Genomic DNA, 16,872 nt, shown 5'->3' on the forward strand with positions numbered 1-16,872 from the left:
TTTGGCACCATAAAAAGAGGCCTCGAGATGAATGCAGGGAGATTTACAACAATGTGGATGTGGTTACTAGTTAAAATGATCAATTATGCTATGTGCCTTTTTTCAATAAACAAGAGGAAGAATTTATTTACAAAGAGTGTTGTTTTCATATTAATATGCACTGATCTCCTCTCTCCATATTCAGATGCACTGATCTCCTCTCTCCATGTTCAGATGCACTATCTCCCTCTCCATATTCAGATGCACTATCTCCCTCTCCATATTCAGATGCACTGATCTCCTCTCTCCATATTCAGATGCACTGATCTCCTCTCTCCATGTTCAGATGCACTGATCTCCCTCTCCATATTCAGATGCACTATCTCCCTCTCCATATTCAGATGCACTGATCTCCTCTCTCCATGTTCAGATGCACTATCTCCCTCTCCATATTCAGATGCACTATCTCCCTCTCCATATTCAGATGCACTGATCTCCTCTCTCCATGTTCAGATGCACTATCTCCCTCTCCATATTCAGATGCACTATCTCCCTCTCCATATTCAGATGCACTGATCTCCTCTCTCCATATTCAGATGCACTGATCTCCTCTCTCCATGTTCAGATGCACTGATCTCCCTCTCCATATTCAGATGCACTATCTCCCTCTCCATATTCAGATGCACTGATCTCCTCTCTCCATGTTCAGATGCACTGATCTCCCTCTCCATATTCAGATGCACTGATCTCCTCTCTCCATATTCAGATGCACTGATCTCCCTCTCTCCATGTTCAGATGCACTGATCTCCTCTCTCCATGTTCAGATGCACTATCTCCCTCTCCATATTCAGATGCACTGATCTCCCTCTCCATATTCAGATGCACTATCTCCCTCTCCATATTCAGATGCACTGATCTCCTCTCTCCATATTCAGATACACTGATCTCCTCTCTCCTTATTCAGATGCACTGATCTCCTCTCTCCATGTTCAGATGCACTGATCTCCTCTCTCCATATTCAGATGCACTATCTCCCTCTCCATATTCAGATGCACTGATCTCCTCTCTCCATATTCAGATGCACTGATCTCCTCTCTCCATATTCAGATGCACTGATCTCCTCTCTCCATGTTCAGATGCACTGATCTCCTCTCTCCATATTCAGATGCACTGATCTCCTCTCTCCATATTCAGATGCACTGATCTCCCTCTCCATATTCAGATGCACTGATCTCCTCTCTCCATATTCAGATGCACTGATCTCCCTTTGTCCTAGCAACAATATAACTGACTTGTCTCCCTGGGATTACCATGCTTGGCCTGGTAAAAACATGAGGCACAGTTATTGACCTATCCAAGCCCCTCCATCACTCTTCATCACATGGCCTCTCACCATGAATGAAGTGCTGCAGAGTCACACACTCCACACGTGCAGCTCCATCCACATCTGCAATAGATCAGGCCCTCACGTGCCAATAATGAATGTTTTCCTTTCCAGAGCTGCAGCACTGTTTGAGTTGAAAATGTGTACAGCGGGAGGGGGTGGGAGGGGGTGGGGGAGGGGTGGTCCCAGCTGTTTCCTCTCACTGTACCCTCTTACAGGGAAGCTCCCTCAAAGCCTTCTGGATGGAGACAGAATGTTCTATATACAGTGAGAGAGGTAGCGGGGAGTTAGAGAAAACAGCCAGCCAACAAAAAAGTCAGCCTGGAAATGAGGGTTCACCAGGGAAAAGGAAGAGGTCTTTCTTTTCTGTCCATGGTCTTAGTTACTGGAGACTGGAAACTGTTCCCCACTTGAAGAACTGATGCCCCGCATGGCCTTCCACGCCCCGTCAGTTGTCTGGGAACTTGACTCCATTTAATGGATTATGGTCAAGAGCCCAGGGCTCTCCCTCAAGCTCTCAGTCATAAAGGAAGAAAATGCGCTCGCACAGGGCCTCATGGAATAACCCATTCATTTTACTCGCTGATCCTAGGGTCACTAGACTTTAAAGCCACATACCCAAGGCCTAAGATGACAGTAAAACAATTATAAAATCACATGAAACTCCTGATCTCAGGGTAGCTCATGGACGGGTATTTGATGACGGTTTCTCCATCAGTCATTGTTCTCACTAGTGTGGAGCAGCCACCCACCTGGTCCTGGGGGTCCATCTTGGTCATCATCCTGTCTTCCAGAAGGTTAAAGGTCAGCACTTGGAGAACATATAACTGGTGTGCCATCTCGTTGTTGATGGCCCGCTGTGCTCGGATGACATGCTAGAGACACGGTTGACAAATTGTATTTTTAAAAATTAGTAAAGAAACGATTCAAACCACACAGCTGACTCTTGTCATGATTCTGAGATGTAAGACCTTCCTTATCCTGAAGAACTTGCACCCAAGCCCCAGGCCCAGATAATTTGTCGAGAGAACACAGGGGGGCAACTTTCATACACAAACAAGGAGGGCTGTGGCTACCCTCCAGTGTCTTGAACAGCCAGAGCCAGGTCCCCTCAGCCTAGACACAGCCAGCCCATAAACTCCACAGCCCACTGAAGTCACCCAGCTAGCCATTGCTGAACCTGAACGTGTTCCTTGAAGCACCCCTTCCCTAGGAAACCACAGTGCAGGCTCTGGTGCACATTTTCCTGGATTCTCTTGTATCCTGGGTCCTCCTTCTTATGTGCCTCCTATGGTATGGCACATCCCTTCTTGTAGGGCATGCCACTCTTTTGGTGAAATTTAAGTCACAAGCTTTCTTTATAGTGTCAGTGGCCTTTTGATCTGTTTTCGTCTCTATACCTGAACAATGGTAAAACATCAAGTAAGTGTGTATGTGTGTGTTTAAGCTTGTTGAACTCCAGAATGATAACATCAGATTGGGTTGTTGCTGCTTGGTAGTTTGGTAAACATTAAGCTTGCTTCCTTCCAATAACTGGTAAGGACGTAGTAAAAACCCTTTCTGTTTGGTTTGTCTCTAAATATGGGCAAGGTTAACTCTGTGAGCTTCTTTTCCACTGAAGTTTAAGGACCTTCCATACTTCCAACTAGCTTCCTCATCAAAAACAGAACGAGGTCATATGGGTGGATGGTTTTGAGCCAAGGAATTGCAGGTTTCCTTTTCCTGCAAAGCTAAGCTGAGATGCCTGCAGCAAACCCGATGCCCTGAGCATGTTCTGCTTGACTTCCCCCAGCAGGCCGACTCTGCCCTCCAGTGACACAAGGCAGCTGCTGGCAGAGCACCGTTTGCCAATTCTAAAACACCCTCCCCCTCCTGGCCTGGCCCTACTGATAAACTCCAGTGACAATCACAGAGCAACCCACAAACACCAGGTCATCTCTCCCCAGCACAGTGGCTTCGGCACACAGGTACTCACTGTTAAAATGATGTAGCGCAGCTGCTTCTGAGCCAAAATATTAGCCATCTCCTGTAAAAGAAAAACATGTCCACCAAAGCTTCCGTTAGAGAGATTCACTTCAATAAGGTAGGAATGACTTCATCGTGGGGTGTGCTTCTTAACTGTATATCAGCAGTATTTCTTAGGAAATAGCCAATTTAAATCAATTTTTGTACATTCCACTTGGATTATAAAATCCAGGTCCAAAAGAAAAGTAGGATTTTTTTTTATTTCTGTTTTTTTTTTTTTCTAGAAAAGAATTAAAAACTCAAACACTCCAAAGGACAGAAGTGGTTCTGCCCCTGTGAGACTGTCTCTGTGTCTTCCATAGCTTTTATCATTACCTTTTTTAACATTACAAATTTACTTATAAAGGAACGACTGTTAAATAAGCAGACCAACCAAAAACTAGAAAGAAAAAGTCAAATAGCTAACGTCTGCCAAGAGCCAGTCCATCTTCATTTGTGCGAAATGAGAATGAGGAACTCAGACTCTAGACTTGGAGGAAGCTATGCAAGCGAACTGAGTCTGGAGTCAGGAAGGACTAACACCCAGACAGATGCCATGCCTTGGAGTTCACACCCACTTGGCTAGGCTCAGCCTCTCTTCTGTACTTTGCACTTGGCATTTTTGGACTGGGATAGAAGACTTGGGGGTGATTTTGATATGGACTTGTGTTGGCTAATCTTGGTTGTCAACCTGAACAGACCCAGGAAAAGGAAACCTTAACTGAGTAGTGCTTTAACCAGATCTGCCTGTGGGCGTGTCTGTGGGGCATTCTCCCGATTGTTAACTGATGAAGGTAGTGTTGTCCCTAGATGGTTGGGGCTGGGATGCTTAAACCAGCTGATCAAGGGCTTGGGAGCAAGCCAGTGAGAAGAACTTCCCCATGGTTCCTGCTTGTGTTCCTGCCCTGGCTTCCCTCAGCAACGGACTATAACTTGTAAGCTGAAATAAACCCTTTCCTCCCCAAGACGCTTTTGGTCATGGCGTTTATCACAGACACAGGAAGCAAATGGGAAGAGGACTGATTCACAGATTGTCTTTATGAATATTGACCAGCAGGTACTAAGGGAAAATTAGTTAGAACCAGCCTTGAAACTTTCACAGAATATGAAAATACTGCTTATATTCAGGAAGACACCAAAATACTCTTTTTTTGTGTGTGGTTGCTGGGGAGTATTTTTGCCATTGCAATTCTCACCAAGTGGAGAAGGCGCTAAACTACCATAAAGCAAACTATAAATTCTACCGAGATTAAAGTAAATTTGCAGGAAGCTGGGGGAATCAGGAGCATGGGGAGAGAAGCTAACACGGGAGATACAGGCAAGGAGGGCAGAGCAGAGCAGGAGAGCGGGCCCGTTTATCGAGGCTAACAAAGCAAACAGGGTGACTTACAGTCAGAGGACAGTCAAGGATGTCAACATTGCTCTCTACATCAACCTAGCAGTGCAGCAGTGCCATCAGCACCACAGACAGGAAAGCAAGCGGGAGAGAAGGGGGCGGAAATTCAGAGCACTCCGTTAGAAGTTGGCAGCCTTGCCTTCACCCCCTGCTGGCCCTCTGCACTGGAAAAGGGTGGGTATACTGTCAGGAGAGCCTAAGTGGCTCGGTGGCACTAAAGTCCAAATCCAGTATGAGGTCCTCTTCTGTGCTCTTAAAACCAAACAATGAGGAGCAGGGACACCTCCAGAAACAAGCTGCATGTCAACCCAGAAGATCCGCCCTTCCAGTCTGGAGAAAGCAGTGCTCTCTTTCCAACGAAACATGGGGCCACTGGCTTCTTCTAGTTCATATTTCTTCTCTTGGTACAGTTGACGAACAGAAGAACCAAAGGATCCTACAGCTCTTTTCATTATTTTTTAAAACTTTGTAAAGTTATTGATAAAATCAAAGTGCTGTTCAATAATCAGACCAACAAAAATCGGTCTACACAATTGAAAAGTGACTTAGAAGAAATAGATAGTTTCATCATCTGCTCATTAATTATTTGTTCACAGTATTCTTCTGATTGGGGCTCCTCAGGGGCACAGAGGACACCTCATTCTTTCCAAAGTCAAGAGATTATGTCTAGCACAGAGCAGACAAAAAGAGACTGATAAAAGAGCAAAAATATTTTCTACAATTCTCCTTAAGAATAGGAGCTAGATCAGAGAGAAAACAAAAGTATCCTTGCCCTCCTCACGGATATATGTTTAATATTAATGGCTGTCTGAATAATTATGAGTTTGCAGGGAATATACTACAGTCCTAAATGATACAAACATCCCCAGGGAAATGTAGATACAGGTATAGTGAGTGACATGGGAAAGTGGCCACAAGTATCTCTGTTGGTTTTTAAAGTAGTTTTGTAAATAAAAATCATGTATATCGTATGGCTAACTTTGGTGGGAAAAAGCACAGTGGAAGGAATACACACAGAAGAAAGAGAAAACAGTACCATGATGTGTGTGAGCAGTGGAAACTACAGGCTCCACCCTCGGAACCCAGTGAAGGACCCTTTCAGCCCTTCTTCACTTTGAGTTTGTTTTGTCTTTTCTGAATGCGTTAACTAAAAGACCTTTTCCAATATGCTTATGAAACCATGAAGTATTTGTAAAGAAAGGTGGAAGCCATCTTCTCCACACATCTTTCATTAAAATAGTCAGCAAAGTCAAAGATCCATCTGCCACTGAGCAGCCACGCCTTCCCCCACAAGACCAAAGCACAATTCCCTTCCTCTGTGCAGCAAGAAAGGATTCCCCAAGGCAGGGACAGCACACCCACTACCCCCAGGGAAGCCACCGAAGCTTAGACACTCCAAATTCATTCCATACGGTTAGATAAATAGTAAAATCCTGATAATGGAGTGCTACGACCATGTCTGGCCCCCAAGCAGGAAAAGGGCATGAAAGGCAAAGTATTCGACTGGAGCAGAATTGATCCAATGCCCCAGGTTTAAAAACTGATTTTTTTTTTTAAGGGAGTGTTCTGTAAAACTCAAAGCACAAACACTTAGGTAATGTTTTAATCTGATTGGAGGGAGAAAGTGAACCTCACTTCCTCTTGACTTCTGGGAAGTCTTTCCTGTGGGAGACCCCTACTTGACTGGCATTCCATGGGATTCTTTGCAGTTAAAAGCAAGTAGGAGGCTGGGTTTCCAGCGCAGGTTCTCACCACTGTGGTGGCCCGGTCAGGTTCTTTACTCCCTTAGAGCCTTGGTTTTCTCATTTGTAAAATGGAAATAATATGCTTTTCCCTTAAGGTGAAAATTACGTCAGAAACAAAACCAATATCAATTTAGACCAGTTCAAATGCTGTTTTACATCTAAGGTCAGGTCCGGAGAAAGGTGCACACCCTCAGCTGCTGACATAATCTACAGCAACCCAGGTAAGCAGTATTGTACTTCCCATTTTACAGGCCTCCACTGAGCGTCCAAAAGTAGGTAGTCATGAACTTGGATCTTGAACTTCAGGGTTTGCTCTCCTAACCCACTCAGATATTTTAAATTTAAAAGTCATAATATTATCACTGTTCTGATGAGCAAGTCTTAAATTCAGTGGCTTGGAGAGTCAACATTAACTTTTTATAAGACAGTACATACCTTATTGCTAATTTATTTCAAATACTAGTTAGTCATATAATAGTCTGTAAATTTCTGCTGGATTATATTGTTAGTTAGATTGGTTTATTAAGTGATTTAAGTTTATTAATCTATATTTTGTGATGGTTTGTTACCATCACAATAATGTTTGATAAAAAAGTGTGATTCCCATTTGTATAATTTCAAAAAATGATTTACAGAATCCAAACCTAATTTGTTTTGATTTCCATCATTGTTATCAATGGCCTAAAATCAGAACAGATTGATATCTGATTTCCTATTAGCCCAAGGCCAGAGAATTCAATTCAATAAGGTAACAGTGGTGTTCAGTATAAGATACAAAAGGACACCAGGCATGTGCATCTTACTCGAGTCCAACTCCAAAGATCCTTGAAAAACCAGAGCTAGCCCTTGGGCAGTCATATACTTTCACTTACATTTCCATGATCTAAAATTTCCATCAACTTCTAAGAGTTCAGACCAGAATGCAAGTTTATAACCCACCCGCATACTCCAACCCAGGAACCACGTGGTTTTGCCAGAAGTCCTTGATTGAGCAGTGAAAGGACAATGCTCCTCTAATGCATGATGTGAGCTGTGACTACCTTCCCAGGCTGCCTGGGAGTTATCATGAGTTCAGTCAACAAATGGCAGGAGAGCAGCCCCACCCACAACTCCACCCGACCTGCCAAGCTCGCCTTAAAAAGCCGACCTGGGGACCAGTTACCCTAGCAGAGGTGGGGACAGCAGGCACCTTTTATTGAACTTGATTCACACAGAAAAGAATAAAATGGCACAAGTCACTGTGCAGGAATAGCATCTGGAGTGAATTAACAACTCTAAATGGAAGTCAAGTCAGAATCTATCACATTTATTGGCTGAAGTTTAAAACCTTTAGAAATAAAAAAATAAAATAAATGAAAGAGCAGGTTGTCTTTCTATCTTCCTGAAACAAGGCCTTGGCAGCACTGTGGAGCTTTCGATGGCCTTTCTAGAGAGGGGAAGAGGCATCCTTCCATCCAGGTGTTAAAGGAAGAGGACTGTGGTCAAGGTAACATATGCTGCATTGACAGCTAAATCAGAATACACCTCAAGTATGCACTAGATTGCAAGACAGCAAAATGGCACTTTCTCCAAATCCACCTCAGCAATGGTCCTTTCTTCCATTTAAAAAACAAAAACACAAGCTATAGACCAAGAAGACCATCTAATGATTAGTTTAATGTGGATATATTTAAGGTGTTCCTCCTTTTGACAGTCTCCCAGCCACATTCACAAGCTGGCAGAAGCACATCACCAAGCAAAGGGCTCCCTGACAGTTGAAAGTGGTGATCTCAACCAGCGAGCAATCTAGGAGTCCCTTCTCATTCTCACCTACCCCTCTCCCCACTACTTGGGCCACAAATGGGGACCCCAGTGAACATCCAGTGATGAGAGATCTCAGGGCCTTTCACGTCTGATTCCACCACAGCAGCAATATGCTCTACCTCTTCATGTCCCCAGCCAGTACGTTGGATTACACTGCTTCTACCTCTTCATGGCCCCAGCCAAAACACTGAATTACACTGATTCTACCTCTTCATGTCCCCAGCCAATACACTGGATTACACTGATTCTACCTCTTCATGATCTCTGTCTATGCACTGGATTACACTGATTCTACCTCTTCATAATCTCTGTCTATGCACTGGATTACACTTCAGGAAAGGGCTTTCTTGCTCCCACACTCCTAATGTTCCTCCACAGCCAAGTGTGTATGAATCTGCAGCTACTTTCTCCTCCCTTGTGCAGGCCAACCTACAAGGCATGGCTGCTCTGTAGCACCCACCTGTAGATAGCTCCCAGAGGGGAAGAAGAAATTATCTCTGCAAGGAGAGTTACTAGCCCCAATCCTGATCACAGTCTCAGGACTAGAGGAACTGTGACTCACCTGCCTCCTCTCGTCAGGGGCCTTCAGGAAAAGCGCGTTGATTACAGCAATAGTGTAAGTCTGGATTTCTTGATCTGTCCTGGAAAGACCCAAACAACACAGGAAGTCAGAAGAGGCTAGCCCTGAGTCAGCCCATGGGAAGACTCAATATCAAAAACAAACACAGCAGTCCTGTCATAGGTGAGAAAGGCAGTGTCTAGAAAATGCAGGCAGCACTGGTAATGTATTCCCAGCATGCCTGGGCTGGAAAGAGCAGATGCACAATTACTATTCTACTGGTTGATCAAAAGAGATCGCCTAGAAGTGCATGAGGCCAATAGGCTAACTCTCTCTTCTTTACCTGAATTAAAAACAAGTACCAGATAATATGGGATCGTGTGTGTGTGTGTGTGTGTGTGTGTGTGTGTGTGTGTGTGTGTGTGTGTGTGTGTGATTTCTGTTCAATGCCTGATACATGTGAGAGAGCAGCTGTAGCTGTCTCAACATTCCCGGGCTTATCTAAAGGGAAACAGCTTTGTTCCCATGGCAATGTTATATATCCTATAAACTTGTCGGCAAACAGAAACACTGTAATAGCAGTAACTGTTGGCATTTTTGTTTTAAAAATGTGCTCTTCAGTGGAAGGAGCAGACATTCCAAAGGAAACAGAGATCTGAGGGAAGAAGCCAAGTGGCAACAGGAAGTAAAGGCTCAAGTCAGAATCCACCGGCCCCAGAGCTACACTCGGGGAAGACGCTGTTTCCTGGGGTTGCTGTACAGAAGACAGAAGTAGACACTGCACCTCCATCCTTAGCGTGGCACTTGGTGAACAACAGGCTCTTTTTTTAGTGAAGTGAACTGCAAATGGGGCCTGAGACTCAGCAGTAAAAATTCTAACAGTGAAGTCAACATGGTTCACATTCAGAGACAGTGAAACCAGTGTTATTTGTAAGTGAGGCTGCATACAAAACCATCCTCTGGAGAGTGAGCTGAGTCTCTGAGGCCAAAGTCCACAGCTTCTCTGACTTCAATTATAGATTATAAATTCTGCCCCTCCCCTACCTCCAAATGAATTACCATCCAACGTATACTACAAACGTTAAGTCAGTATCTGCAATGTATTGAAAACAGCTGGATTGAGCCCTGCCATTACCTCTAGACCAGCACTCCACATGGTTCAATCGGGTTTATTCTTAAGAACAAGCAAATGTGACCTGAGAGAACAGAGGTGGAGTTATTGGGAACCAGGTCACCTTGATGCTAGCCAAAGTGTTTTCTAAAACACATCTCCTTAAACCATTTCTGGACTCTACAAGGCATCTTCATAACCCTCTAGCCAACTCCCTTCTTATGGGAGCTAGCCCACAATGTTTCTTGCCACCAGCAGCCACCAATATTTAAATACAAGTCCTTGTGGTGCTTTCATCAGAGGCATCCTTCTGGTTTATCAAAGAGTAGAAAGATGGGGAAAACCCCAAAGATTGTAGGGTTTGAGAGTAGTTGTCTAACTTCCACATCCTAATTAGGCTTTTAAGAAAAGAAAATGCATGTGTTTTATTCATTCATCATTTTATTGATGAAAGAAGCCTCCCTTTAAAACTCCTTAGTTAAGGTAACCCAGACTCAAAATGATAAATGCCGCATGTTCTTCCTTACACATGGAGCCGAGCTCCAAATTGTTAGGTTTCAATATATAACCTGCTAATTACAGAAGCCAGGAATGCAGAAAGTACCACGAAGGGAAGAGAAAAGTAAATCTGGACTCAAAGAGACAGAACAGGAAGTGGGGTGGGTAGCAAGGGGAGAAGACCAGGGAGGAGTTGGGGGAGGGGAATGGATATAATCAAAATACATTGTATGAAATTCTCAAGGAATTTATGTGAAAAAATTTTAAATCCAAAAAAATTCCTATTTAAAATGCCAAAATAATTATGAAAATATTCATCGTACCACAGAAAATATTATAAAGGTGAGACAGACTCTGTTGAGAATCTAAGGAAGAAATTATCCTATTAATTCTTATAAGAAGGAATGTCTACCAAAATTTTACCAAAGCGGAGTGTGTCCTAAGGTCTAGGCACTGGGGACTGGGGATGTGGAGCAGGGAGAGTCACTGTGCCATTTCAGGGTGATGACAGAGAAGAGAAGCACCTGGTTTGGTACCAAATCAAAATCTTCTTGTGCATGTAACTAAACCAATACACAGTGTTTACCAGGTCATCATGGTGATGGTTTTCCAGAAACATGGCACAAGAGTGCCTAGCATGCTTACCCTTGAAGATGAGGAATGAGTTGGCCAATGGTGATCTCCTGTGCTACCTTTTGGTAGAGGTCATGGCTGTTGAGAACCATTGACTCCAAAATGGCTAAGGACCGCTGTAGGATTGAGATGTCTATGGCGGACTTGTTCACAAAGCTTGCTATCTGAAAACAAAATCAGGGTACAAATGACTGCTCATGCATGGATGGTAAGCCAAACAAAGAAGTGAAAAGCCAGGCACCGAGGATGCAACATACCGCAAAAGAACAAGATACATGTGGAGTTAACAATGTTCATGAAGCATCACAAAACACAGTTATCCATCTTATGATTCAGCAACAACTGACCACCACTGTAAGGACCATCCTACTGGATTTCCCAGGACTACTATTCTGAGTTTCAGCTTTCAGAAGCAGACTCATAGTAAGGTCTCCTGTCTAAAATAGCAATTTCAACATTGCCAATGGCCACTCTTTCTCAAGTTCTAACTTGCTCCTTCATCCACATAATCCTGGCTTTTATGTTCTTATTGTGTTTTTGTTATGTTCTTAGGGAACTCACACAAATCGTACTTGTCAATATTACTTAACAGGTGATGTTCTGCACCTGCCCACTTTTCTGGATATTCCAAAAATAAAAAAAAAAAATTATATTCCCTATGCTTTCAATTTCCTGTGGCTAAAGCAAATTCTTCTCTTCCTTATTAGGGGTAGCAAACAGAAGTCATTTAAACTAGCAGTGCTAAAAAATAACAGTTTAGCATGTAAAACATAGTCTTTAAGAAATGAATCAGTAAAACCTAAATACAATAAATCACGATATAAAAGGGAAATAAAACACAGGGTTAGAACAATGGCTTATAGCAGTCCTAACAATGAGCACCATAAACGTTTCATTTTAGAGATCTCATTATAAGTTATTGTTGTCTGTTGACAGCTCACACTAAAGAGTGATTATTATACATCAACATAAGGAAGGCTTAAAAGCTCCCTGGCTTGGTTCTATGATGGGTAAACACTCAGCTTCCTCTGTCAACACCAGCTTCTCCCTTTGGGCTATGCCACATACCCCTTGCCCCCAAACCCCCTCCATTCCTGAGCCTGATAAAATGCAGAGGTGCCCTGTCAATTTCCAGCTACCATGCCATGGCCTCCATCTGAGGGCCAGTGGTAAAGGGGATGGGGTAGTCGCTGACTCTCTCCCGCCAGATCCACATGGCCATGGGAAGTAATGAAGCACCGCTGGGACAGGAGGTTTTACACTCCACAAACTGTTTTTATAGCATGAACTACAGGAAGTGTGTGGGGATTTTAAGACCCTTAAAAGCCCATCTCAGCTCCTCTCACTAGAATGTGTTTACTGTCCCTGGCAAGCTCTTGCCTCAATTCTCACATCTGTTACAATCTACAAAATCCTCCATGTGAACACCTCTCTTTCTTTAAATCCACTGTTTACTGACAGAAGTCCAGTCACCCTCACAGTTTTCCTGGCTGAATACTTAAGTGAGGTCCCTTCTGGACAGACTTTGCGTCCTCTCCCCTCCCCTTCAATCCCCGTGACTTGTTATGACCCCAGTGTAATTCTTCAAGCTGCTATTAGGAAACTCATAAGGGGAGATCATTGGCAACGCTTCTTATTTTCTTCCCACTAATTCTCTCATCCCGTCTTGCCTCCCTCTGCTGAGATGTGCCTCGGGTCCAGGGAGAGTGCCACCTGAGAGCCTGTTGCTGATACTGCCAAGACCCTCCACCCTCAGCCTTCATCTCCTTTCTCATTCCTTCAGGATTTACTTATTCGTTACTAGATCCAATTACAACAGTTTTGATCAGTCCTATAGATTCAGAACTATACATGAACGGGACTCAACCGTGCTTTAACTTTAGGTTCCTTATAATCCAGTAAGGACAGACAAAAGGGCATGAATTATGAAGCACATTGCTTATTCTTGGCACTCAAAAGGTCACCTCCTTTGCATATTGCCACAGCAGCCTAACATTAAATGGCATGGAAACAAGAGCATTGTCTCCTGACTTCTTCCTTCTCACCAACTGTCACACTTTCCGAGTTTCCATGACCACTCCTGGTTAATATTCCCAGTTCCCTACCCTCCATCCCTGTGAACACACTGCCCTTTGACATGCTTTCATGTGTCCATACAACAATGACCCACTGTACCCAGAGCACCCTTTTCAGTTTCCCCTGGGCTCAAATGCCTTCTTCCCAGGCCTTCCTTAAACCCTACCTCTTTCTCTCCGTTGAGACAAAGTCTTGCTGGGTAGCTCAGGGTAACTTCAAACTCACAGTAATCATCATGCCCTCGCCTCTCAATGCTGCTGTGAGAACTGGAGTTATAAGCATGAAGCACCACGCCTGGCTTCCAATGCTCACGCTTCTTTTCACTTTTATTTTCTTTTCATGTATACGGGTGTTTTGTCTGCATGTGTGTCCAGGCACCACTGTGTACCTGGTGCCCTCATAGGCCAGAAAGGGTATCAGATCTCCTGGAACTGGGGTTCCAGATGGTTGTGAGCAGCAGCATGGGTGCTGGGATTTGAATCCAAGTCCTTTACAAGAGCACCCAGTCTCTCAGCTGCTCAGCCATCTCTCTAGCCTCGTCAACTTTTTCATTAAATGGAAATTCACCACTTACTTCCATAAATATCCTCTGACAATAATTACTTCCTCCAAATATTCAGTAAGTTCTCTCAAATGTTTTCAGCAATGAAGTATACGTTCTTAAAATAGGTTTTAAGTTCTTCACAGAACATTAACTCTCTCCTCACACAATGGGACACTGAGTGGGGTAATCGCCTAGGATCTCTGCTTTCGTTTAAGGCATTAGCATTTTTACCCATACTTCATTTTTAGGTGCCTCATTGTTCACGTTCATAGAAATACTCTTTATAATTCTTTTCTATTAAATCAGCTCTCCTTTGACACAGAGTATCAACCACTTCTGCAACCCTAAAACATTTCATTGAAGGAGCGTTTTACATAAACCCAGAGTTGGGAACAAGCCTGGTAGAAGTGTGCGCCCAGTTTACTAGATCACATGTTCTGAGGTAAACACCAATCGTGCTTTGAAACCCACATCTCCTTTTGTTGTTATCTACTGGTGGCTGTAACTAGACTTTTAAATGCCTCGATATTTTCAGCAGGGAGTGATCTAAGGCAATGTAATGACTGTCTCCCTCTAGGAAGTCACAGGCAAACTCCTTAACAGCAAAAGGGCAAACATCCTCTGTGCCCAGTTTGTAAATTATAGATAAGACTATAGTGACAGAAGATTACAGATCACCTGGTTACATTCTAGAGTGCTTCCCCCATCCCAAGATTAACAATGCTTCCTGGACCTTTCAGCTTCTCCCCACACATCACTGAGCTTCACCAAGGCAGGTGAGCCAGCTCAGTCAGGCACAGCACAGACTGGGGAAAGCAGATCTATATCCAGAAGACGGTGACACTAGAGGAGTTAGTAATAAGTTTGCGTTCAACTCCTCAAGTCACTCATTGATGCAAAGCAGTAAGTAAGAGGAATATCGGGTTACTTTTAAAATGCAAAGGGCCAGGGCTGGAGCAACAGCTCAGGTGGCGCAGTGCTTGTCTCACAAGCATAAGGACCTATGTTTGGTCCCCAGAACTCATGTGAAAAGCCAAGTGTAGTGGTGTGGGCCTGTAATTCTATCACTGGGGAGAGGGCATCAGGTGGATCCTTGAGGCTTGCTGGCTGGCCTAGCCTAATTGGCAAGCTTTGGGTCCCAGTCTAAAAAACCAAGATGGATGGCTCCAGAGGAACAACACTCAAAGATGACCTCTGACCTCCCCACAGCACACATGCATATACATCCACACCACACATGCATGTCCTCACATCCCACACACACTCCATCTCTCTCTCTCTCTCTCTCTCTCTCTCTCTCTCTCTCTCTCTCTCTCTCTCTCTCTCTCTCTCACACACACACACACACACACACACACACACACACACACACACACACACACACAGATACAGAATCTAAGGGATATCAACCAATGGTAGCAAAAATGCTTTTTAGGTCTCAAATTTCTTGAATGCCATCCAAACTTTAAAAAGCCATCCACAGTCATCATGAAGCTGCACTGTCAAATTTGCAGAGACTCACAAATCTCTCCAGGTTCCAAAAGGCAAAACTCATTGGGTCAAAGAAGAGAAATGCCTGAATGTTTGCCTCAGCATGGAAAATATCTGTAGGGTGAGCCAGGTCCTCCGAGTCTGTGTATGAGGCTTTCCCTCCAAGACAAAGCACTGGTATTTTTCTTGGCTGGGAGGAAACCAACTCCTAACACAGAATGTTCTATTCTCTCCTTTCTTTCTTATGGCTGCCCACCCTTTCTCTAAGTACCAAGTCTTTACAACGCAACTGTATTCTGCACGTCAGTATGGAAGGACAAATGTCAGAGCATTGTAAAATGTGATCTGCTGCAGCCAGTCTGGAAACTAGAACCTAGAGCCACGCTGACAAAGTTAAAGTTGTAGAAAAAAGAGGCAGAGGCTGGCGGCGCAGCGCTGCTTCTGCAAACTGGTGGGAACTGGCATCAGAAGCCACCATAGACCGCAGGAAGAGGTGGCTTTGTGGGTTTCCTAGCTGGGTTTTGTCAAGATAAACCTCTGTTTAGAAAAGGTCCCAGCACACAAATCCAGGTGCTCAGAATGTTGAATTTGACCCACCTAATGAATAAAAAGAGTTAACTTTACACAATTTAACTAATTTTCTGCTGTTTTCCAAATTTTCTTATCTAAGTAGCAATGCAATGGAACTGAGAACAATATATGAAATATGCTGCTACTAAAAATACTTCAGTTTTGATTTAAAATGCCAAGACAATTAGCTTTTGCATCTTTAGTTTAAATGAGATTTTAAATTTAATTTAAAGTAAATTGAAATCATCTTAACTAGTTAGAAAACTAAATTACTTCCATTTTCTCTGAACATTTAACTCGCATCATTTAAAACAAAGCTTTGTTATACTTACTCCTGACAAGGAGCATATTACTTGAAAATATATTTAAATCAAGTTTCACTATGTTTCTTCTGTTTCCAACTTCTAGGATTTTCTTTTAAAAATGAATGCTTCTCTAGCTAGTTAGAAAACTAAATTACTTCCATTGTCTCTGATCACTTAACTCACATCATTTAAAAAACAAAACTTTGTTACTTCTTACTCCTGACAAGGAGCATTTTACTTGAAAACATATTTAAATAAAATGTCACTATGTTCCTTCTGTTTTCCACCTTCTAAGATTTCCTTTTAAAAATAAATGCCAGGCGGATCTCTGTGAGTTCGAGGCCAGCCTGGTCTCCAAAGCGAGTTCCAGGAAAGGCGCAAAGCTACACAGAGAAACCCTGTCTCGAAAAAACCAAAAAAAAAAAAAAAAAATGTTTTTCTGGCTGAGGAGGTGGCTCATACAGAAGCAAGAATCCTGGATTCTGCTGGAAAGGCCAGGGAGAGCAGCACAGTGGACAGTGCCCGAAAGGCAACCACCTATTGGCTCTGTGACTGTGGGGGAACACAGATGTGGCTGAGGAGAAAGAACTCTGGCCACTGAGGAGATTCTCCTTCACCATGACCCTGCTGACCTCTGAGCCACTGTCCTCACTCCTCATCATGAGAAGCTAGGCTTAGCTGCACAAAAGAAGAAGGAAGAAGAAGGAGAAGGGGGAAGAGGAGGAGAAGAAGACAATAACTGCATGAGAACCCAGAAAGCTAATGTCAGTGGG

The 16,872-nt window shown here is 43.5% G+C and overlaps 1 protein-coding gene across 3 annotated transcripts in view; it reads right to left on the bottom strand.

Annotated features, from left to right (window-relative positions):
• The window catches only part of Elmo1 (engulfment and cell motility 1), a 534,626-nt gene that overhangs the window by 331,068 nt on the left and 186,686 nt on the right, over positions 1 to 16,872 (bottom strand). For 2 of the 3 annotated variants that reach the window (XM_052729418.1, XM_052729416.1), the window contains exons 9-13: positions 11,126 to 11,277; positions 8,875 to 8,953; positions 4,759 to 4,803; positions 3,340 to 3,390; positions 2,117 to 2,239 (exon numbers count right to left, since the gene is read on the bottom strand). In XM_052729418.1, coding sequence (XP_052585378.1) covers positions 2,117 to 2,239; positions 3,340 to 3,390; positions 4,759 to 4,803; positions 8,875 to 8,953; positions 11,126 to 11,277 — 450 coding nt within the window. The remainder of the gene's footprint in view (positions 1 to 2,116; positions 2,240 to 3,339; positions 3,391 to 4,758; positions 4,804 to 8,874; positions 8,954 to 11,125; positions 11,278 to 16,872) is intronic. The other variant, XM_052729419.1, reaches the window with a different exon arrangement.

The sequence above is a fragment of the Peromyscus californicus genome, unplaced genomic scaffold (genome assembly GCF_007827085.1).
Source record: "Peromyscus californicus insignis strain IS unplaced genomic scaffold, ASM782708v3 Scaffold_8__1_contigs__length_139910024, whole genome shotgun sequence".
In the NCBI taxonomy this organism is placed as follows: Eukaryota; Metazoa; Chordata; class Mammalia; order Rodentia; family Cricetidae; genus Peromyscus; species Peromyscus californicus.